This window comes from Phacochoerus africanus, chromosome 8, assembly GCF_016906955.1.
Source record: "Phacochoerus africanus isolate WHEZ1 chromosome 8, ROS_Pafr_v1, whole genome shotgun sequence".
In the NCBI taxonomy this organism is placed as follows: Eukaryota; Metazoa; Chordata; class Mammalia; order Artiodactyla; family Suidae; genus Phacochoerus; species Phacochoerus africanus.
The window spans coordinates 152,695,999-152,720,020 of record NC_062551.1 but is presented as its reverse complement, the minus strand read 5'-3'; the positions used below and the strand labels follow the sequence as shown (position 1 = coordinate 152,720,020).

General features: G+C 41.4%; 1 protein-coding gene across 12 annotated transcripts in view; it reads left to right on the top strand.

The window, feature by feature from the left end:
* Nucleotides 1–24,022, top strand: part of FGGY (FGGY carbohydrate kinase domain containing) — a 456,020-nt gene that overhangs the window by 27,237 nt on the left and 404,761 nt on the right. For 11 of the 12 annotated variants that reach the window (XM_047788880.1, XM_047788885.1, XM_047788882.1 and 8 more), the window contains 2 exons: nt 9,704–9,815; nt 17,484–17,635. In XM_047788880.1, coding sequence (XP_047644836.1) covers nt 9,704–9,815; nt 17,484–17,635 — 264 coding nt within the window. The remainder of the gene's footprint in view (nt 1–9,703; nt 9,816–17,483; nt 17,636–24,022) is intronic. The other variant, XM_047788886.1, reaches the window with a different exon arrangement.

Below are 24,022 nucleotides of genomic sequence, written 5' to 3'. Positions count from 1 at the left end.
TGGACCCCAGGCCCTGCTCATCTCATGATACTTCTCTCAGCTCTTCTTTCCACCCACATTCTCCTTCTGTCATGTCCTCAGACATGCAGTGCTTCCTCTGGCCACAGTACTTCTGCACACATTCTTTCTTCTTCCCGCACACTCTTCCTGCCTTCTACTGACATAGTTAACATATTTAACTCTGTTCACCCTTAGACCCATACTGTCCAATACAGCAATCACTAGCCACATGTGGCCATTCATTTTCATTAATGAAAATTAAATCCAGTGTAAAATTCAGCTTCTGATTTGCACTGGCCACGTTTTAAGTGCTTAGTAACCACATGTGGCTGGTGGCTGCTGTATTGGACAGTTCAGACATAGAACATGTCCATCAGCACAGGACGTTCCATTGGCTAGTGCTGCGCTGAATCGTAGTTCAAGAGTCAGTTCTTCAAGAGAGGACTTTTCGGAGTTCCCGTCGTGGCGCAGTGGTTAATGAATCCGACTAGGAACCATGAGGTTGCGGGTTCGGTCCCTGCCCTTGCTCAGTGGGTTAACGATCCGGCGTTGCCCTGAGCTGTGGTGTAGGTTGCAGACGCGGCTCGGATCCCGCGTTGCTGTGGCTCTGGCGTAGGCCAGTGGCTACAGCTCCGATTCAACCCCTAGCCTGGGAACCTCCATATGCCACGGGAGTGGCCCAAGAAGTAGCAACAACAACAACAACAACAAAAAAGACAAAAGACAAAAAAAAAAGAGGACTTTTCTCACCCAACAGGGTCTCTAAACTAAGTCCTTTTTTCGTTAATGTTTTCACAGAGTCTTGTAATTTTTCTTTGTAGAACTTCACATGGTTTGTGACTCATTCATTTGTTAATAGCAAGTAATAAAATCATTGCATAATCAAGTAATAACAAATGAAATTAATATAATTCAGAAAAGCTGTCTTTTCTACTAGATTTTGTATTTCAGGAACTATAGTTTGCTCACTCAGGTCCAAACATACCATAGACCCAGAAAGTGGAGGAAGCATGAATGACTCAAGACGTTGGAACCTCCCTACTCCCAGTCAATGGAGAAAGTCCGAGGAAGGATGTAGGGCTTTTTAAAAGTGAGACTTGAGAACACTAGGACACTATTCAGGGGGAATATCATGGATAAAAGTGCTGAGATGGGAAAGTTAAGGCTGGAGCAGGTGGTTTCCAGAAGAAGGACAAAGGGAGGCTGGTATTAGTGATGGGGGCTTACTTGGGAGGGCCAGTTCTGAGGGCAGGAGGGAGCTCTTCTAGAAGCATCCTGAGTCTCAGACTGACCAGCAACAGATTCAGGGTGGCCTGGAGGAACAGAAACTACATTTAGGAATGCCAGTTAGGAGGCAATTTCTTCTTCTAATGAAGTTCTGGAGCCTGAAATTACTTACAACTCCAAGGTCTGGGGGGCCTGGGACCATGTCTGTCTTATTCAGCCTGGGTCCTCTGTGGTGTATACATCGGTGCTTAATAATATCTCTGTCATGATGACTGGCTGGATTCAAATGTTGGCAGAGAAATAAACAGGGGGCCCAGGACGGAGAGACTTTGGAAGGGAGATCTAATAGGACTTGGTGGTGATGGAGAGGAAGGAGGTAAAGGCAGTTTCAGAGTTTCTGTTCTTGGAAGAATGTTGGCGTACTGACATAACTGGCAATGCGTGGCCTGTTTCCCTACCTTATCTTCAAGGGGCAACACCACACCTGAGCTGAGATGCAGTGTAGGTAGTGGACCAGAATTGGACTTGTTCATTTTACTAGTTGCTGGAATGGATTTTGTAAAATGGAATGCCTCCGGGGGCCTTGCAGGTGACACAGCCCCCTTCGCAAGCCATAATAGCCTCCTTGCTATTCCTGCCTCAGGGCCTTTGCTCTGGCTGTTCTCTCCCCTGAAACACTTTTCCTACAGATTTCTACCAGATCTGCTCTTCAGGTCCTGCAAGTATTTCCTGAACTCTCCTGTTCCCAGCAACCACCTCCCCTGCCTCCGGTATTCCTGGCCCCTCTGACATCACTTTCTAGTACATTGTAGGTAAAATATATATTTTTCTCAGTTTATTAGCTGTTGTTTATCCCTGTAGTGTAACCTGCAAAAGACTAAGGGATTTAAAAATATATTTTGCTTTCCACTGTTTCCTAAATACTGAGAAGAGTGTACAGCCTGACCTTAGAAGGGGCTTGATTGTGTTTGCCGACTGACTGAGTAAATGAGTAAGTGATTGAATTGTGTGGGCAACAGGGAGTGATAGGCCTGAGAGAACAGGTATTTCACAACCTCATGCACCCCCCCCAAAGCTGACAGAGGCATTCAAATCAAGATTTAAAAGAGCACAGTACCAGCCACACAGAACTCTGTTGCAGGCTGGATTCCGGGAGGCCCCAGGCTTTTGACCCTTGCTCCAAGCTGAGCTCAAGATAAAACCAGGTATGCCTCTGACCCTCCAGTTCTCAGTTGGAAAGGTTTCTAAGGAACGCTGTCTCCCCACCCAGTATGGCAGAGCCTGCTGATTTAAAACACATGCAGGATTGAACCGGTTCCCACAGTCAGAACAAAGCGATGCACAATCCCTTCCCCAAATATTTGTTTGCTGCCCCATAGCTACGAGTTGACAGTTGGGAGACATGGACCAGGTTACCAAATGAACTTGCAGAAATCTCCTTCTCTGGAAATTCTTTAGGAGAGCAATGTGCTTTTTCTCTAGCTGAGGAAATTCCCTTGATGCCAGGCTGTTGGGGTGAGTTTACTAGACTGCTTTCTTCTTCCATTAATGAGAGTATAAAAAAGAATCCTCAGGTCAGCAGGTCAAGTCCTGGGGGCCTTCTGGGTAGTGTGACCCTGACAGCCATCTTTCTGAGATGGTCTGGGTGGGGGTGGGGGTGGGGGTGGGGAGTGGGGTGGTCCTACACGTGGTAAGCATGATCATAAGGCATTTCCATATAAGGCTGGGGAAATGACAGCGGCTGCCTAGCCAAATCAGGTTTAAATGCATGTCACAGTTACTCCTCCAGTTCCTTGAGATAGGTTTCCAGTTTAGAGAAGGGGATGCTGAAACTTTGTGAGCGAAAGGCCATATAGAACTCTTGTAGGTTTCACAGGAGATTCATAAAATAGATTGAAGACAGTCTTTTCTTTGCTCCTACTGTAAGGTCACTCCCACCAAAATTCTTAGGAAGGTTTGAGTTTATCCAATCTTTTCACTGTTCCCTTTGCCTGTCATTTTTATACGTGCTTACATGATGCAGGGAGCAAACCACACACTTCCTTCATAAGAAAGTTTGCATGAGCACAAGTTAGAAGGCATTGAGTGCGTTTTCCATCCTTCACATTTCCTGCAAAGGTTTATTGGTTCCAAAGCACGTTCAAATCCATTGACACCTTTGATCCTCACCTGGGAGTTTCTCTCCTGTGCCACTCCTCCCCCTCGTGGAACCTGAGGCTCAGAAAGGTGTTACTGCAAGGTTATCTTGCAGTGACCCAACAGTGGTGGAGTTGTAACCAGCAGAACTCTTATGATACCATATCCCATTCTCCTTTCTACTCTAGAGCTGCCTTGTCGTAGTGAGTTTTATTGAGTTTTCTACATTTCCTCTCCCAATTCCTTTATTGATTAATGGCAGTCCTGTATGAGAAGGGCTTGCCCAAGTCAGGCATACGCTCTCTGGGCACGAGGCCAATAGGGCTGCATGGCCGGTAGAAGTTAGGGCTAGTTTATTGAGTGATAGATTGATGCTCTGTGAGTTTAAAGGTTTGCGGCAGCTGATTTACTCAAATAAGGGCTGCCACTTATTGGACACTGAATGCCAGATAGCGGATTAATCATATCTTATTTTGCTGAATTCTCATACCAACATTAGGCAATGTAGGTCTAAGTACTGGCTTCATGTAACCAAAGGTCTTCTGGCTTCCCAAAGTCACATGACTTGTCAGTGGCAGAGCCAGTTTTCAGATTTTCAGAGTCAGGCAGTCTGCACCCAACACCACTGATTTTAGCCATCACCCAGAGATTTCCAAGCCAGGTTGGAAGGACATGGCAGGCAGAGGATGCTGTGCTTATAAATGCTAAAGAGACATGATCCAGCATCACAGGAGGGTGCCTGGAATGACTGGAATTGTATAACCTGCCCTGGACCACATAAGCAGAGAGACACAGCAGAGATTTGAAACCAGGTCTCCGTGACTCCTTGTCATGAGACCATGCTGCCTGACAGAATTGGGCTTGGTCCTCATACTCTTCTAAGTCTAGGTGGACCAGTGCAGTATAGAGGTACAGGGCCCTCTCTTGGTGCTGTGGGGCAAAGGTATGCCAACACTCACAGGTGGGTCATGAGTGATGTTCTTCCTTAGAGCTCATGCCCTCTCTGTAGGATGAGTCTCTGGGCAAAAGAACTTCTCTGATGACAGAGGCAACCATGTGGTGGAATAGGAGGAACACAGGCTCTGAATTTCAGTTCTGGCTTTGCTGTCAGCTGGCTGTGCGACAGGGATAAGTTCAAGTTCTCAGTCTCTGGAGCCTGCGTCTTCTTCCCTTCCTTCCCCAGTCTTCCACTTATTTTTTTATATGTTTGCCATACCCACGACATGTGGAAGTTCCCAGGCCAGAGACTGGACCTGAGCCACAGCAGTGACAACACCAGATCCTTAACCCACTAGGCCACCAAAGAATTCCAGTCCAATTTTTTTTTTTTTTTTAATGAAATGAAAATACTAAGTGTTTCTTCAGAGGGCTTTGTAAGGATTAAATAAGGTTGTATATGTAAAGTAGTTTCCACATTATTTTTTTTTAAATAATAGCAACAAACAATAAAATGTCACCACATGTTGAGCACCCACTGTATGTCAGCTATTTCACATTTAAAAAAATAATGTTTTTCTTTATTGAAAAGCTCTTATAATTGTGTGTAGCTTTTATTTGAGAAACATGTTAAACAGTAAGAAGTAGAATCCTAAATGACCAGCCTGGCATTCCAAAACAGGAAAAAAGAATAGTGTGTTTTAAGTGGTGGTGGACACTTTTGAGATGACTTTTGTGGGATTTCAAAGGTTGTTGTCATGTTTTAAGTTGATGGGAACCAGTAATGGGTATGGCCACTCAGGCATTTTCACAAAAGGAAACCATGGAAATGAAAATGTAAAAATAGAATTAATCAGTAAATCTATTAACTTAAAAAATTACATAACAAAGTGAAAAATCTTCCATCTCCTCCAGCTGCCATTTCTGCTCTCAGAGGCAACCACTATTAACAGTTTGTTGTTGTTGTTGTTGTTGTTTTTTCCTTATTCACATATCATGAATATTCTTCCATTTCATCTTTTATAGCTCATCTCTTAGAAAAAAAAATCATTCAATGTTTTTCATGGTTTATATACTATAAAGTCCATTCATTTTAATTGTATAGCTCAGTGATTTTTTTAAACTTTCATGTCTGTGTAATCATCACCATAATCCAATTTTAGAACACTTCTGTTACCCTCACAAGTTCCCTTATGCCTGTTTGCAGTCATTCTCCAGTCTTAGTCATAGATAACCATTTTCTGTCATTGTAGTTGTTCTGTTTGTAGAAATTTCATGGAAAAGGAGTCACACAACATGCCTTCTTTTTGCGTCTGACTTCTTTCACTTAGCATAGTGTTTTTAAGGTTCATTCATGTGGCTTCACATATCAATAGTTCATGTCTTCTGCTGAGTACACTTCCACTGTATGGGTAGATCACACTCGGTTTCACCATTCGGTTAACTCATAATGAACATTTGGTTTGTTTCTAGTTTTAGGGTATTATGAGTAATACTGCTCTGAATATTCACATACAAGTGTTTGTGTTGGCATATGTTTTCATTTTTCTTGGGTAGACCTTGATGGGTTATATGATAAGTTATGCTTAAAAATTGCCAAGCATTTTTTCCAAAGTGGCTGTATTTTACATTTTTACCAGCAATGTACAGGGGTTCCACCTTCTCCACAATTTTTTTTTTCTCCGCAATTTTTGAACACTTGGTGTTGTCATCTTTTTAATTATAGCTATTCTTATAGGTGTGCAGAGGTACCTCATGATTTTCCTTTTCCTTTTTTTTTGTTTTTTTTTGTTTGTTTGTTTTCGTCTTTCTAGGGTCATACCTGTGGCATCTGGAGGTTCCCAGGCTACGGGTCCAATAGAAGCTGTAGCCACTGACCTACACCACAGCCACAGCAACACAGGATCTGAACTGTGTCTGTGACCTATACCACAGCTCACAGCAATGCTGGATCCTTAACCCACTGAGTGGGGCCAGGGATCGAACCTGCGCCCTAATGGATGCTAGCCAGGTTCGTTAACCACTGAATCACGAGATAGGAGCTCCTACTTTTCATTTTCTGTCTTTCTGTCTGTCTGTCTTTCTTTCTTTCCTCCTTTCCTTTCCTTTTCTTTCCTTTCCTTTCCTTTTCCTTTTCCTTTCCTTTTCCTTCCTTCCTTCCTTCCTTGCTTCCTTCCTTCCTTCCTGTCTTTCTTTCTATCTTTCTGTCTTTTTGCCTTTTCTAGGACCGCAGCTGAGGCGTATATGGAAGTTCCCGGGCTAGGGGTCGAATCAGAGCTGTAGCCGCCAGCCTATGCCAGAGATCCAGCAGCTCGGGATCCAAGCCGCGTCTGCCACCTACACCACAGCTCACGCAACACCAGATCCTTAACCCACTGAGCGAGGCCAGGGATCTATCTCGTTGCCTCGTGGTTCCTAGTCGGATTCATTAACCACTGAGCCTTGACGGGAACTCCTCATTTTCTTAATGAGTAATGATGTTGAGCGTATTTTCTTGTTCTTTTGGCCATTCATATGTCTTCTTTGGTGATACGTATATTTAAATCTTTTGCCCATTTTATAATTGTGTTGTTTGTCCTCTTATTGTTATAAGTATTCTTTATATGTCTATTATAGGATGAATGAATTGCAAATGTTTTTTCCCAAACTGTAGGTTATCTTTTCATTTTCTTATGGTTTCTTTTAAATAGCAAAACTTTAAAATTCTGAAGACGCATTTATTATTTTTTTCTTTTATAAGGCTTGCTTATTATTAAATCTTTGTTTAACTCATGTCAAAAGATTTTTCTTCCACAAGTTTTATAGTTTTAATTCTTACATTTAGTGACATATATTTTGCATTAATTTTTGTGTATGGTGTGAGGTAAAAGTCTAAAAGTGTAAGTTCTTATTTATTTATTTTGCATATGGGCATTTAGTTTTTCTAGTACCATTATCAGACAAATTATCCTTTCCCCACTGAATATTCTTGGACCTTATACAAAAATCAATTTACCATTAATGTTTGCATGTATTTGTTATATTTTTCTTCTTTCATTCATGTATAAGTTTATCATACTAGTGCTACAATAAGTCATGGCAGTTTTATAGTAAGTTTAAATCAGGTAGCATAAGTTCTTCAGCTTTGTTCCTTCTTTTCAAAAGTGCTTAGGTGCATCTATGTCCTTGCATTTGTATATTAATGTTCGGAGCAGCTTGTCCTTTTCATTAAAAAGTCTGCTGGGATTTTAATAGGGGTTGTGTAGAGTCTGTAGGTTTATTTGAGGAGATTGCCAACTTAACAATGTTGAATTTTCCATTTCATACATAAGGCATATTTCTCCAATTTGTGGTTTCTTTTGTAGCAATGTTTTGTAGTTTTCAGATTATAGATTTTGAATTTCTTTTAATAAATTTATTTCTGAATGTTTTCCTTTTTTGATGCTGTTGTGAATGGAATTATGTTCTAAATTTTGATTTTGTCATGTTAGTTGTTAGTATATAGAACTTCGGTTGATTTTTTTATTTTAATCTGGTATGCTATGATCTTACTAAGCCTGCTTATTAGTTCTGTTCCCATTTTAAAAATAAAAGTTCTTAGGATTTTCTGCATATGAGATTATATCTTCTGCAAAATAAAACATTTTAACTTCTTCTTTCCAGTCTGTATGCTTTTTTTTTTTTTTTTCCTTGCCTTACTGAATTTGCTAGAACTACTGGCATAAGGTTGAACAGAAGTGGTGAAAGAGAACATCTTTGCATTGTTTATAATAGGGAATAATTCATTTTATTGTGAAGTATGATGTTAGGTATAGCTTTTTTATAGATGCTCTTTATCAGCTTGTGGAAGTTCCCTTCTCTTTTGGTTTATTGCATTTTTAAAAAATTTTTCCTTTCCCTCTTTTTTTTTTTTTTGGCATGTTTTGAGATGATCCCTTGACATTGTGTTTTATTCTATTAGTATATGTTATACAATAACCGATTTATGGATATTAAATCACCCTTGCTTTCTTGGGGTAGCCATACAGGGTCATTGTATATATATAATGCATTTTTTTTTCTTCTTTTTAGGGCCACACCTGTGGCATATGGAAGTTCCCTGGGCTAGGTGTTGAATTGGAGCTGCAGCTGCCAACCTACACCACAGCTACAGCAATGCCAGATCTGAGCCAAGTCTGCAACCTATACCACAGCTCACAGAAATGCTGGATCCTTTAACCCACTGAGCAAGGCCAGTGATCAAACCTGCATCCCCATGGATACTCATCAAGATCTTAACCCATTGAGCCATGACAGAAGCTCCTATAATGCATGTTTTATATGTTGCAGTATTTAGTTTGTTAACGTTTTGTTAAGGATTTTTATGCCTATGTTTATAGCAGATATTGGTCTATAGTGTCCTTTTCATTTGCTGTCTTTCTTTGATATCAGGGTAGTGCTGGCCACATCAAATTTGTTGGAAAATATTCCCTCCTTCATTATATTCTAAGCAAGTTGGTGTAGGAATGAGTATTCTTTCTCCTTGGACTGTTTCACAGAATTTCACTGACTCCATCTGGTCCTAGAGTTGTTGTTTTGTGGAAATGTTTTAAGTACAATTTTAATTCTTCAAGAAAGAATGCTTCTGAGTTTATGTGGCTTTGGTCAAGTTCCATAGTCCCAAAATGGTTTTTGATGATTTTGTCCAGTTTTATACTTTTATTTTGCTAAGCACATTTGCCAGCCTCTTCATACTACCACACCCAGAGATTGCTTCTCTACTTCTTCTTAATGGCCGTCGAAAATTCTGTTTTACAGCTGTATTGTGATTTATTTAATTAAAAATCATTTTCCTAATTTTTAAATATGTTCTTAAATAGTGCTACAGTTAACCTTCGTTTATATGTAATTTTGCTTACTCATGCTGATAATTCAGTAAGAGTTTCCTGGAAGTGGGACTGCTGAGTCAAAAGTTATATATGTTTTTAATTTTAATAAATACTGTGCTGTACTATATTCTCCAAGATTTATACTAGATTATACTACTGTTAGAACAATGTAGAAGACTTAATTTTCCCTCTCTTGCCACTGCTATGTACTATTAATTTTTTACATTGTTGCCAATAAGAAAAACAAAGATTGGGATATTTATATTTGCATTTATTTAATTATAGTAGAATTGGGAACCTTTTAATAAGCTCTTTGACTATTTCTTTTTATTGTATTAAGTGACTTGTCATATTCTTTACTTAATTTCCAATTAGATTGGTTGTCTTTCTCTTATTTATAGGATCCTCTGATATTTTAGTGATATTGATCTTTCATCTATTCTGTGTGGTAAATACTTTTTTCTATTCCGTCATTGATTTCCTTCTAGTCTTAACTTTTCAATCTTTTAAAAACCTGCATTGTAATTTATATTTTTGTTTGCTTGTTTTTAAAACAGAAAGTTGTACAAGGGATCAATTTAAACCGAATTCGAGGGCTTGGGTTTGATGCCACGTGTTCTCTGGTTGTTTTGGATAAGGAGTTTCGCCCTTTACCAGTAAACCATGAAGGTAGGACCGTTTCTGTCTTTCCCTGGTGGTGGGGGACTGGCTTGGGCCCAGTTGGAGCATGAGGTGTCTATTTCCACTGATGGTGAGAATTAGAGGTGGAGCATGGAGGCCAGAAATCACGTCCCCAGAGGTTAAAAGCTTGGAGAGCAGTTGGTAGGAGCAGGATGACATTAGGATTAGGTGGATCAGGAGATTTTACTTGTAATCTACAAGAGCCACAGTAGAGAGCTTGAGGTAGGATGGACACAGTATCATCAGCCTAGAGTGAGTAGCCTTGAAACGGAGACATAGTCTGGGCCTTTTCAAGGAAGGGAGTGTTGTTGTCTGTGCCCGACAAAGACACAAAGTTGTCTTTGCCTTTGAAGCTCCTCTACCACGTTCATTTGCATGGGTGAGCCAGGTTCATTTAATGGAAATAGAATAGGAAAGGGCCGTATATCACACAGAAGCTGGAAGCAAATGGTCTCCCTATTGTCAATAGCCAGACCAAGGACATTCCCATTTAATGATGCTGTTCTAATATTCACTCCAGAGTACTGTAATGAGCTGTTTCAGATGTAATGGACACGTGCATCCATCATCAGAACTATTCATGGTAGAGGATGTGTCCCTTTGGGGGTATTTTAGCCAGTAGTGCTAGCACCAAAGTTGCAAACCTCAAAGCCTATACTAGTCAAGTAAACAATGTAAATGAGTGAGTAAAGTGGGTCAGGTTTGAGAAAAACAACAGCACACATGCAGAGATGTATTTCAACTAATATTTAACCTTTTAAGAGTGGCAGACATTTGGGAGTGGTGGAGACTGTGGTGCACTAGAAATTGCACGCTCCTTCTGAATAGGAGTGAGGCTCTTGGCATTGTCAGTCAGTTGTTGCCAAGATGGGCATTGCAAGCATGTTTGGGGCTAGGCCATGTTTAAGAATCCTTAGTAATGGACACTGCTAGAGCAGTGCCTTTCTTAACTGGCGACTGTGGATACTAGGGCACACTGAGACTCCCGGGAATTGGAGTTAGGTAGTCCCACATCTCAGCCCTGCTCCTGCTCAGCTGTGACACCTTGAGTGATTCACTTAACCTCGCTTTTACTTGTTTCTCCTCTGAAACAATTGAAATAATTGGAATAATGAAACTGTAGCTTTGCTTTGAGAATTAAGTGGGAGCCTGATACCTGAATGCTTAGAGAAGTTTCTTCCATCTGATTATGAATTCCTTAAGTTAGGGGGAAGTGTCTCACTCTTATGGAATGGAACAGTGATTTTTGTAAATTACCTGTCCTGGAAAAGTATGCAGATGGATAAATGATGAGGGCACAGTGGTAATGGTGACCATCTTTTACATATATACCCTTTTTTTTTTCTTTTTTACGATGCCACATTTACTAGCACTCTCTGTGTGCCAAGCCCTGTCTTTTTAAGTGGTGTGGCTTCAAAGATATGAGTGGTCTTTGTTCTCACTGACTGACCACTAGCTTAGTTGGCATTTTTTCTGGGCCAGGATCGGGGGACAGCCCCTGTCTGGACCCAGGGAATGGGATTGAACCCACAGACCTCAGCTCAGCAGCAGCAAGCACTGTCCAGTTACATGATGTGGCCAGCCGTAGCGAGCCACTTGGGGATGCTGCCAGTGCTTCTTTGTTGGCCTGCTTTAAACACAGGTCAGGTGGTGGTCGATTAGGGACACTTTGGGAGGAATTCTCTGTTTGGGTGGGACTCTAGATATCATGAGCCCTAAGTTTCAAAGGCGCCAAAGATTCTATTATGCTAAACCATGTGGGTTTTTGTTGTTGTTGTTAACTCTAGTGTCACATTAGAATCAAATGGGAATCTTTTAAAATCACCAGTTCGTGACCCTTACCTGCAAGGTTTGCATTTACTTGGCTTGAGGTGAGGCTAGGGCATCAGTATTTTAAAAAAGTTTTCTCAGTGATTCTGGTATGCGGAGAATCACTGGGTGTGGATGAATCGTCAGCTAAACATTGGGAACAAGAACATTAGTAGCAAGAACTTCAAGGTGGAGGATGAGTGAGTTCCTTGTTAAATCTGCTTACACCAGCACCCTCTTGGTTGCTATCTTTTTTCTCATTGTACGTTGAATTGCCTCCTGTTAACAGCTCTTGTATGAAAAGGGTAGCTAGGTTGCAACCCTAGTTGTAAGTGTTGAAAAAATATTACTCCACCTAAAAGGTTAAAATGTACCTATTCATCACAGGCATCCAGCAACAGGTGCCCCTCACCAGTTTCTTGCCTTTCAGCAGATTCTATTAAGGTTAGATTTTATCTGAAATGGATTAGCTTGTGCTGGAAAGTGAAATTTGAATTGTAAGGGTAGATTAAAGGATCTTCAAGGACTTCTGCCTACCTGGCAACAGTGACCAATTCTTGATTGGTTAATGGGAGTAATTTGTGAGAAGCAGAAGAGCAAACTTGTGGTTGCCAAGGGAGAGGTGGGAGGGAATGGGATTGATGGGGAATTTGGGGTCGTAGATGCAAACTACCACGTCAAATGGATAAGCAATGAGGTCCCACTGTGCAGCGCAGGGAACTATGTTTGATCTCTTGGGATAGAACATGATGGAAAATAATGTGAGAAAAAGGATGTACGTATATGTATGACCGGGTCACTTTGCTGTACAGCAGAAATTGGCACCACATTGTAACTCTACTATACTTTAATACAAAATAAAAAATAAAGAGTTTAAGAACACTGAACATGATGAAATAGTCCCATTGTTCACCTTTTCTTGTTTGATCTTTCTTCCTTTGAAAATCAGAGCAGCACTGGGTTGGACCATGGTGCCATTGCCATGTACTTCCTACCTCATGCAGTGCATCTAGCTCAGACCTTAACTCTTAACATCCTTCCAGCCACAGGAGCTCTGGGAGGGAGCAGAGCCAACAGGGATAATTTAGGGTCAGGGAGGAAGGTACTACCTAGGCTAGCAGACATCTAATGGTGAAATGGTTTTCTGATTCATAGTCATTTCTTTCAAGTATCCTTAGAGCACCTCCTGTGAGATGTTCACAGTAGAAACTGAATAAGTATATGGATGAATAAGCTGCCCTAAGGTAAACTGACTGTGTAATCCCAACTCTGCTCTGATGATTGTTTCTAATTCTCTTGACATATGATGTCTTCTTGGGTCTGCACTCTGTTGTTTTCACCTGTCTATTGTGCAGCAACTCCTTCCTCGCTCTTTCTTTGCCTGGCTAGCCATTGGCTGATCATTTTCAGGACTAACCTAAAGCTTTCCTGCCTCTTGGAAGAGCCCTGTGCAGCCTCAGGCTAACTGGGGTCTTCTCTGTGCCCCGCCTCTGCCTGTTCCGTGTCCAGGACTTCTGTTCTGGCAGTCATCACTCCATACAGATGTTTTTTTCCACGTACATGCTCTGTAAGGGCTGGGACTATGGCATGTTCTTCCTGGCATCTCAGCACCCAGCATGGAGCAGATGCTCAATAAAAGATTAAATGGACTTGCAGTGGAGTCATTAATTTGTGGTTTTTCAACAAGCCCCGCAAAAAGAATAAATTCTATAAGTTGTTGTCTATAAAGCAAATTATTAATATCTGTAATAAGTATAGTGAGGTAATCCATTCTGCACCATTCTCCTTGGGTCTTCCTGAGAGCCTCTTTAGGTAGAGGCAGTAGTGGCTGATTGGTCGTTCGTTACAGCTGAAAGTTTAGCAACAGGTGTTTTTGTCTTGAAGCAGCTACAGATACATTCTATACAGTGTGGGAGATGCAGTACTGACATTGTCCCCCCCCCCCACACACACACACCTGCATACCCGTATTCTGTGTGTGTATATGTGTGTGCACGCATGTGTGCCTACACACCCACATTCTGATTCCGTGATAGTTCTGGAATAGGACTTGGATTTCAGTATTTTTTTTGATGATTATTTTTTATTGACCATATCCTTTCCAACTCTAAATTTATTAAGAAATTTAATGCCCCAACACTTTAGAATTTTAATGTTGTTCTATTTTTTAATTTTTATTTTTTATTTATTTTTTGTCTTTTTAGGGCCGCATCTGGGGCATATGGAAGTTCCCAGGCTAGGGGTCTAATTGGAGCTACAGCTGCCTGTCTATGCCACAGCCACAGCAATGCAGGATCCAGGGCATGTCTGCGACCTACACCACAGCTCATGGCAATACTGGATACTTAATGCGCTGAGCAAGGCCAGCAATTGAACCTGCGTCCTCATGGATGTTAGATTCGTTTCTGCTGAGCCATGACGGGAAGTCTTATTTTTTAATTAAAAAAAATTTTTTGTTATAATCGATTTACAGTGTTCTCTCAGTTTCTGCTGTACAGCAAAGTGATCCAGTTACACATATATATATATACATTCTTTTTTTCATATTATCCTCCATCATGTTCCACTGCAAGTGATTAGATATCGTCCCTGTGTTATCCAGCAGGACCCGCTGTATTATCCAGCAGGACCTATTGCTTATCCACTCCAGATGCAATAGTTTACATCTACTAACTCCAAATCCCAGTCCATCCCACTCCCTCCCCTCCCCCTTGGCGACCACAAGTCTGTTCTCTATGGACATCAGTATTTTAAAAGCTATCCCATGAGATTCTAATGTGCAACGAGGGCTGAGAACCAGAGGTTGAAACAGTTTCGTTGTACAGTAGAATCACTCAGCTGTTTACCAAAAAAAATCTTAGATGCGTCTCTGGAAGGTTTCATGTACTTTCTCTTATTTTCAGAGCGTAACTGTTGTTTGAGGAGTTTTCGTGGGCCCTGAAATCTTTCTGGGCTGGCAAACCAGTGGCGGAGTCCTTGACTCATTATGAGGATGACCTAATTGAGATGTTTTCTTTTTTTTTTTTTAATTTTTATTTATTTATTTATTTATTTTTAATTTTTATTTTCCCACTGTACAGCAAGGGGGTCAGGTTATCCTTACATGTATACATTACAATTACATTTTTCCCCCAGCCTTTCTTCTGTTGCAACATGAGTATCTAGACATAGTTCTCAATGCTACTCATCAGGATCTCCTTGTAAATCTATTCTAAGTTGTGTCTGATAAGCCCAAGCTCCCGATCCCTCCCACTCCCTCCCCCTCCCATCAGGCAGCCACAAGTCTCTTCTCCAAGTCCATGATTTTCTTTTCTGAGGAGATGTTCATTTGTGCTGGATATTAGATTCCAGTTATAAGTGATATCATATGGTATTTGTCTTTGTCTTTCTGGCTCATTTCACTCAGTATGAGATTCTCTAGCTCCATCCATGTTGCTGCAAATGGCATTATGTCATTCTTTTTTATGGCTGAGTAGCATTCCATTGTGTATATATACCACCTCTTCCGAATCCAATCCTCTGTCGATGGACATTTGGGTTGTTTCCATGTCCTGGCTATTGTGAATAGTGCTGCAATGAACATGCGGGTGAACGTGTCTCTTTTTTTTTTTTTTGTCTTTTTGTTGTTGTTGTTGTTGTTGTTGCTATTTCTTGTTTCTTGGGCCGCTCCCGCGGCATATGGAGGTTTCCAGGCTAGGGGTCTAATCGGAGCTGCAGCCACCGGCCTACGCCAGAGCCACAGCAACGCGGGATCCGAGCCGCGTCTGCAACCTACACCACAGCTCACGGCAACGCCGGATCGTTAACCCACTAAGCAAGGGCAGGGACCGAACCCGCGACCTCATGGTTTCTAGTCGGATTCGTTAACCACTGCGCCACGACGGGAACTCCTTTTCTTTTTCTTTTTCTTTTTTCTTTTTTTTTTTTTGTCTTTTTGCTATTTCTTTGGGCCACTCCCACGGCATATGGAGGTTCCCAGGCTAGGGGTCGTGTCTCTTTTAAGTAGAGTTTTGTCCAGATAGATGCCCAAGAGTGGGATTGCGGGGTCATATGGAAGTTCTATGTATAGATTTCTAAGGTTGAGATGTTTTCTTAGGTTAACTTTTTTTTTTTTTATTTTTGTTTTTGGTAAGTTTTAAACATTCTTTTTCAAAGACTTGGAAAATAAGATAACAGCTTCCCATGTATCCACTACTGAGGATAGAAAGATAAAGTTTTGCCATATTTGCCACAAGTCCTTTTTTTAATTTTATTTTTTTTAAGAACACTCAAAAGTTCAGTCCATGCCCCCCCCCAACCGCCCAGCAGGTGACCATTCCTCTGTAGTTGGCTTTCACAGACACGTTTCTCCTGTGCTATTACCACATGTGTGTACACCCGCAACAACAAACAGTATGGATTGTGTTTAAAAATATCCCAGCTGCTATCATTATTCATGTTGATATGTGTAGCTCAAGTTTAAATTTCTTTTAATTTATTTATCCATTCTCTGCCCAGATCTCCTTTCAAAGCGCACGTTGTGCTTTTCCCAGCTGTGAGATAGCAGGCATGTCTTCAGCCTCTCAAGCTCAGGGTCCGTGTGTCAGTGAAAATGACCTAGATTTCAAAGTTGTTTTGAGGATTAAATGAGATGTGTGTAAAATGTTTAGCATAGGGCTTGGGACGGACACACACATACACACACAATACGCCACTTTATGAACATTTGTTATTAGCAAGATTATATAATTACTGCAGGTATTTGGCCAATAAATAAAATACTGTATGAAGTGCCTGACTCAGTTACTTTTTTGGCCCCTTTTATCTTTCTTGTTTGTAATCTCCCAGGTATATTCATTGCTATTCTCTGCCTTTTGCTATCCAGGGAAATAGAGGACTGTAAAAAGAATACTGGCTTGCCCATCAGTGCAGGATGCATTTAGCAGAGGCTGGAGGAGGGCGAAGGAGCAGTTAGATCCTGTGTGGGCTGCAGGATGGTAGGGGTAGGTGTAAGGGGCACTGCCCAAGCTCCTTTTCAGGTGGTTTTAAATTCTGTTTCCTATGATTTATTCCTCTTGAGGGCCGACTGTATGATAGGTACTTGCCGTGTCGTTTATATACATTATCTTTTGTTCAGTGAATGAAGAATCTATTCATCCTTATATGTTATTAGTTGTTGTTATTGCCATTTTACAGAGAAGGACACTTGGGCTAAGACAACTTAAATAACTTCTCAGTATCTCTGCTTTTACTGAAAGTGTTTCCCATTAGGTCTGCCTGGTTCCAAAATGGAAAATATTTCAGTGCTTCCAACCAGCCAAGTTAGAAAAAAGCACTTAAATGAACTTTAATTAAAGTGACTACAGGAAGTGGGAATGAATATAAGCAGAAAAAAGCCATCATGTAGATGTATTTGCTATATTATACCACTGAAATATTTATCCACATTTAAAGGAGATGTACCTTAAAAATATGAAGTATTGTTTTACGATTATTTTTGATAGGCTTTTTTCTGGAGTATATATACTCAGGAGAGTTTTACTAGGATAGAAGGGAGAGGAAAAAAAGGGGAAAAGTTGAGAGAGAATGAATGATAATATAATTCATCAGTGGATCTTGACTGATTTTTCATGTAGACGTTTACTTTGGCACTGTATTCAAAGAGTACATCTCTTGAAGGGAAATCTAAAGTTTGGGAAGAGCGTACTAGTTGGTGTTGGTGGTGATCCATTCACTTGTTCATTATTGATGTGTAAAATTTTTACAAGTGGCTGTGCAGGTTTCTGCCCTTGGGAAAACCGAACGTACACGCTTGAGTTAGAAGGATAAGGATGTGCCTGTGTCCTCATCATCCTTGTTTTTTGCCAGGGGATCCCCATCGAAACATCATCATGTGGCTGGACCACCGGGCAGTCAGTCAGGTCCGCAGGATCAATGAAACCAAGCACAGTGTCCTTCAGTACGTCGGGGGCGTGATGTCCGTGGAAATGCAGGCGCCGAAGCTTCTGTGGCTCAAAGAGGTAAGTGCGTAGGGTGAAGGACAGATGACTGATAATAGCACAGGATGCCATTTATGGAATCTGTCAGTACCAGGCACCCAGCTAAAGTCTGTTATGCTTGATTTTTTTCCCAGCAACTCTCTGAGGAAGGTTGATCCCATTTTATTGATTAGGTTGCAGTTAAGTCATTCTGCTTTTATATGCTTAACTCACGTAAGGTGCGGTGATAAGTATTTGACACAGATTATCTCTCTGAATCCTAACAGCACTCCTATAAAGTAGATTTTTTTCTTTTGTCTGTGTTTTGTAAAAACTAAAGCTAAAAGAGCTTCGTCACCTCACCCAGTATGACTTAATGCATATGCAACAGAACCAGAAGTGACTGAACCTAAAACTGACTGACTCTGAAATTGATTCTCTTAATATCTTGTACTCTGCTGAAGTTCAGAGAAGTTAATTACCATTCCCATTAGAAAGTGGCAAAGTCGGGATTCAAGTCCAGATCTCCTGGCCGGAGCCTTCTTTCTCTATATTACTGTTAGCCCCCAATGATTAATCTCTTGCCTTGGTGGCATTTTAAAGAATGCCTTTCTCTCCTTACCTGAACATGACTTTCTGTGTCCTAGTGTGATAAGGTGATCTGTGGACAAAGCACTTGCAGGCGGTTCCCGTTTCCAGATGTTAGGAGCATTTATGAAGTGCGGAGAATGGTGATGTCAGCTTTATGGTTCCCGGTAGAGATGGAGGTGTGAGAAAGTTTGAGTCCTCAGGAGCTTCAGGGACCTGAAAACCCCTAGGTGGTCTGGTGAGGAGAGACTCCATCCAGTGATAAGCCCCGGCATGATTCATGTACAGGCTCCGAGGTTTCAGAAGGGCTGAATCTTCAGTTACTCAAATACGCAGTTGGAGGGAGTTTAACCGTGCTGAGAAGGTGTCCTTGGATCGCCATCCCGAGGCAACAGGGAGACGCAAAAAGGGCATCACTACTCAGGGCAGGCTTGACTTGTTATTTGTTCAGCATATTGAGCTATGTTGTAAGTTTTTTTTGTCTTTGTCTTTTTTTTTTTAGGGCAGCACCCACGGCATATGGAATTTCCCAGGCTAGGGATTCAGATTGGAGCTGTAGCTGCCAGCCTATGCACAGCCACAGCAACGCCAGATCCGAGGCATGTCTGCGACCTACACCACAGCTCACAGCAATGCCAGATCCTTAACCCACTGAATGAGGCCAGGGATGGAATCTGCATCCTCATGGATGCTAGTCACATTCGTTTCCACTCAGCCACTACAGGAATTCCCTATGTTGTAAGTTCTAATTTGCAGAAACAATATTCAGCAACTCAAATATGGGCTCGGAGGGAGCCAAGAGGGTGTCCTTGGTTGGCCATTGTGGGGCAAAAGAGAGAAGCATAAAGAGCATCTCTAATGAGAGCAGTCCTGGCTTGTTATTTGTTTAGCATATTGAGCTATGTTTTAAGTTTTAATTCATAGGAAGATTTCCATATTTGCTAGGAGTTTGAAAACAGAGTGTTTTAGGAACTGGGGATCTCAGGATCCTAATTCTGACACTACTAGCATCACCCTATATGATTTTGGGAAAAGCAATTCTTTTTTTTTTTTTTAGAGCTGCACGGGTGGCACATGGAGGTCCCCAGGCTAGGTTGAATCAGAGCTGCAGCTGCCAGCCTACACCACAGCTCACAGCACTGCCAGGTCCTTAACCCACTGAGCGAGGGATCAAACCTGCGTCCTCATGGATGCTAGTCAGATTTCTTTCCACTGAGCATGATGGGAACTCCTAGGCAAAGCAATTCTTGTTGTGGGCTTCACTTTTTCCATCTATAAATTGAGAGAGTTGGACAGGATCAGTTTGAAAACTTCGTCCAAAAATATCCTGAAGTACAAACCAGAAAGTAAAATTGCTCTCCCCTTCCCCACACTGTGCTGTGTGTTCAGTAGGCTTTAATTGACTTAATCCAGACAAGCCCTGCTTGGTAGATCACATGGGAAACTGAGGCTGAGAGTGAGGGTTATGTGACATTCCCCAAACAGATGATAGAGCCAGAATTTAAACCCACGTGTACTGGTCTCCAAATCCCGGCCCATCCCATTAGTCATGCAGTATTGAAATCCTCTGTAAAGCATGCCACGTCAGGAAGGACCAGGAACGAAGGCAGTGGTGTTCTTCAACTTAAAGAAGCCAACTTAAACATGGTGCAGAAGAACAAGTGGGTTAGCTCTATCACCTTTCTTGGCCACAGGTAAGGAAGAGCTGTTCTGATGGGGCAGGTGGTTACTGGTGCAATGTCAAGGCCTTCTTGAGCACCTTCTTTGTAGTCAGTGCAGGGCTATCATAGAGGAGACACGAAGGATATTCTAGAGAGACTGTGGTTCATTATGGTAGGTACGTGGGTATGTGAGCTGCTTCCTTAGTGTAGTAGGAGGGTAGCCGGGGCTCAGTTTGTTAAGGGCCTATTTGGTGAGAGAGAGAGCTGATGGTCGTTACGCCGGGGAGGGAATGTCTTTGATAACTTTGGCAGGGTGAAGAGATTGGATTAGGAGTAAGGAAATGTGGGTGGGGAGATTAAGAATCAGTTTTCTTACTTTCCTGATTATAGTTTGTAGTTGGCCTTGCTTTTGCTCTTAGGATAAACATGAAGATTTGTAATGTGGCCCAGAATATGGTATATGATGTCATTTTCACAGACACACCCACACACCCCCGCGCCACTTATGTGTATCCCTCACTTTGCTCACTCTGAGCCATCCACAGGGATCCACTCAGGGTGAGTGTGCCTCAAGCACACTAGCTCTTTACCACCTCAGGGTCTTGACTAGGGGTTGGCAAGTTATGGCCCATGGGCCACATCTGTCCTGCCACATGTTTTTATTTATTTGTTTGTTTTTTGCCTTTTTTTTTTTAAGGGCCACCCCGGGGGCATATGAAAGTTTCCAGGCTAGGGGTCGAATTCCAACTACAGCTGCTGGCCTACACTACAGCCACAGCAATGCCAGATTGTGGACCCACTGAGCAAGGCCAGGGATCAAACCTGCATCCTCATGGATACAAGTCGGAATCATTTCTGGTGTGCCACAATGGGAACTCCCTGCCGCCTGTTTTTAGATGTCTCACAAGCTAAGAGTGTAAATGAGTTTTACATTTTCAGATATTTGAAAAAAGAGTTGAAAGACAGTCCTATTTTGTGACCTGTGAAAATGATATGAAATTTAAAATGGAGTGGCCATAAACAAAGTTTTATTGGAACCCAGCCATGCTTGCTCATTTATGCACTGTCTCTGGTGCTTTTGCACTATGGTGATAGAGCTGAGTATTTGAGATGGACACTGCATGGCCTATAAAGCTAAAAATATTTTCTTGGAGTTCCCGTCATGGCGCAGTGGTTAACGAATCCAACTAGGAACCATGAGGCTGTGGGTTCGATCCCTGGCCTTGCTCAGTGGGTTAAGAATCCGGCATTGCCGTGAGCTGTGGTATGGGTTGCAGATGTGGCTCGGATCCAGTGTTGCTGTGGCTCTGGTGTAGGCTGACGGCTACACCTCTGATTCAACCCCTAGCCTGGGAATTTCCATATGCCGCGGGAGCAGCCCTAGAAATCACAAAAAAGACCAAAAAAAAAAAAAAAGCTAAAAATATTTTTTCTCTGGACCATTAGAGGAAAAGTATGGTGACCCATGGTATTTTTTTTTTAATTTTATTAGAATATAGTTGGCTTACAATGTTGTGTTAGTTTCAGGTGTACAGCAAAGTGAATCAGTTATACCTATATCCATTCTTTTTCAGATTTTTTCCCAAGTAGATTATTACAGAATATTAAGTAGATTTCCCTGTGCTGTACAGTAGGTCCTTGTTAGTTATCTATTTGATATATAATAGTGTGTATATATATTATTCGCAGCCTCTTAGTTTATCCCTCACCCCCGTGGTTTCCTCTGCTGACCATAAAGACCCCTGGTCTTGACTGTGTTATGATGCCTTGCCTTCTGCTTGAATAATCTTCCCTCTACTCACCATTGATTCTAACTCATCATGTGGGTCTCAGCTTTATTGCCACATCCTTAAAAAAGCCTTTCCTGACCCTCACATAAATCAGATGTCTCTTGTCATCATACTCTTAAATTTACTTCACTGTATCTTTCATAAATTGCAATGACATGGCAATTTGTATGATGATTTGTATAAAACTCGCCCTCTCTAACCATTGTAATCCATAGGAGGATGGAGATATCTTTTTTGTTCATTGCTATTTCCCCAACCCTAACCTAATGCATGGCTAAAAGTAGGTGCTCAGTGAATGTTTTTTGAATGATTTGAGTGGCTCAGTAAGGGGCGAAAGCTATTTCACAGGTGTGAAGTGTGATGACCTAAATTAGGCACTGTGGGATGGAGAGGAGATGGGTTCCAAAAATTGTTAGGCGTTAATGTCAGCAGGACATTGAGGCTGATTGGCCATGAGAGGTGAGCTAGAGGGAGGAGGCAAAGTTGACTACTCATTTCAGCATTGCTGTCACTCAGGTGCTCCTTGTCCTTAGCCTGGAGTCAGAGGTCAGAGGGAGGTGAGTAGCATTTAGAGTTCAGACCTCCTGGAAGCCGGGAGTGATCTACGAGGACCACCATAGCTCTCGGACGAAGTCACTCAGGTCCTAGTTCCACAATATGGAATTTTAATCGTGTCCTTTACACTTAAGGTTTGTGTGTTTTGGGTTGATGTATGTCTCCTTAATAAGAATTGTCAGATAAAAGGAAACATACCATTTGAATTTTTCATAACCCCCAGCAGTCTGACTTTTCCATTTGGTCTCAATGATTCTGACTCTCATCTTAATGAAGGCCAAATGTAAATTAAGTTCTGTCAGGCTGGAACAGCTGGAGTCTCCTATCTTTATAAACATGAAACATCATAGGGTAACAAGGTGCAGACTGAGGAAGGTCAAGGAAGTTAACGGGCTGTTGTGGATCCTGACAGCTCCGTGTTAATGGAAGATAATTAACTGGCTTGTACGGGATGTGTGGAGATATTCCAATCTGTCTTTTAACTCATTTTCTCTTTTTTCGCCATTGTCAGCAGAGCAGAAAGCCCATCATTTTAGAGTTGGTGATTTTCCTTGTTCGTTCCAGAGGTCTGGGACCAACTGGCTGGAATGTCAGAGGGTTTTGTTTATGGGTTTAGGAAATATAAGCACCCCTTTCCTCTCCTCAGTCCATGCCCTCTGCTTTCGTTCCCCTGCTCACATATTGGGAAAACGAGTAAATGACTCTCTGATTGGTTCTAATGTGCTTTTTCCTGTGTATGTAGATTCTTGGGAGGAACTCGGGAGTTTGGGTGCCCAGAGAGGTGGTTTGATAACTTCCTGGCAGCTGTGGAAAGTGTCATTTGAATGCTTTGCCGTAGGAACTATTGAAAAGAAAGCTCTGTTAGACATCAGGAACGCCTAGTTGTTATCCCCTCTGTAAAAATAAGAGGCTTCCTCCAGCTTACTTTTAGTGCCTTGACTGGCCTTACTCTTTCCTTCTTCTTGATGATATAGTAACATCTATTTTCTTTAGGGCTCCCATTTTGAAACCTTATGAAAGATAAACAAAGGAAGTTCTTTCCTGGGAAACACACCCTTTCTTTTTTAATGGCAATATGGTGGAAACAATAATCTTTCTCTGGGTTCTCTGGTAGTTACGCTGGCTTTAAATTGCATGCGTAAGCCTGATATTATGTATCTACATTCATCAGATCTTAACAATAGAGCTAATATGAGAGAGTGAGGAACTTTGGAGGATAGAACATAGTCTGTAACAACAATTAAAAAAAAAAAAAAAAGCACAGGATTAGAAGCCAAACACACTTGGATTTGCATCTTTCTCCACCATTTACCAATTTTTCAACCTTAGGCTAAATCAACTTATCTGAGTCTCAGTATGCATAGTTGTAAAATGAATATAATAATATCAGCTTTGTGGAATAACTGTAATCTAGTCAGATGCTTGTAAAATGTCTTATACAGTAGATATTCAAATAGTAATTTCTCACTTCCAGGGTGTTTTCAAATGTTTGTCTCTACTGATAGGAATGTCAGTAACAGCCTATCACCAAGTGAGAGAATTTTAAACACTAAAATATCTTATATCATGTAGCTGGCTGTAATAAGTGTGTTTTTCCTGTTCGAATAGTAACTAAGGAAAGCATCTAAAAATGACCACAGACTTGTCAAGGACAATCATAGAAAATAGTAGAAGAGTATAAAACATATTTTTTGAGTCATTCATTTATTTGAATCATCCACATCCTATACGAAAAGGCAGCCAGCTTTGAACTGTAAAGCAAATGACTTACCGAATACCTTTTACTTGTTTCTCTAAATATTCGCCAATGCCTCTAGCCCAGAATTATTTTATTC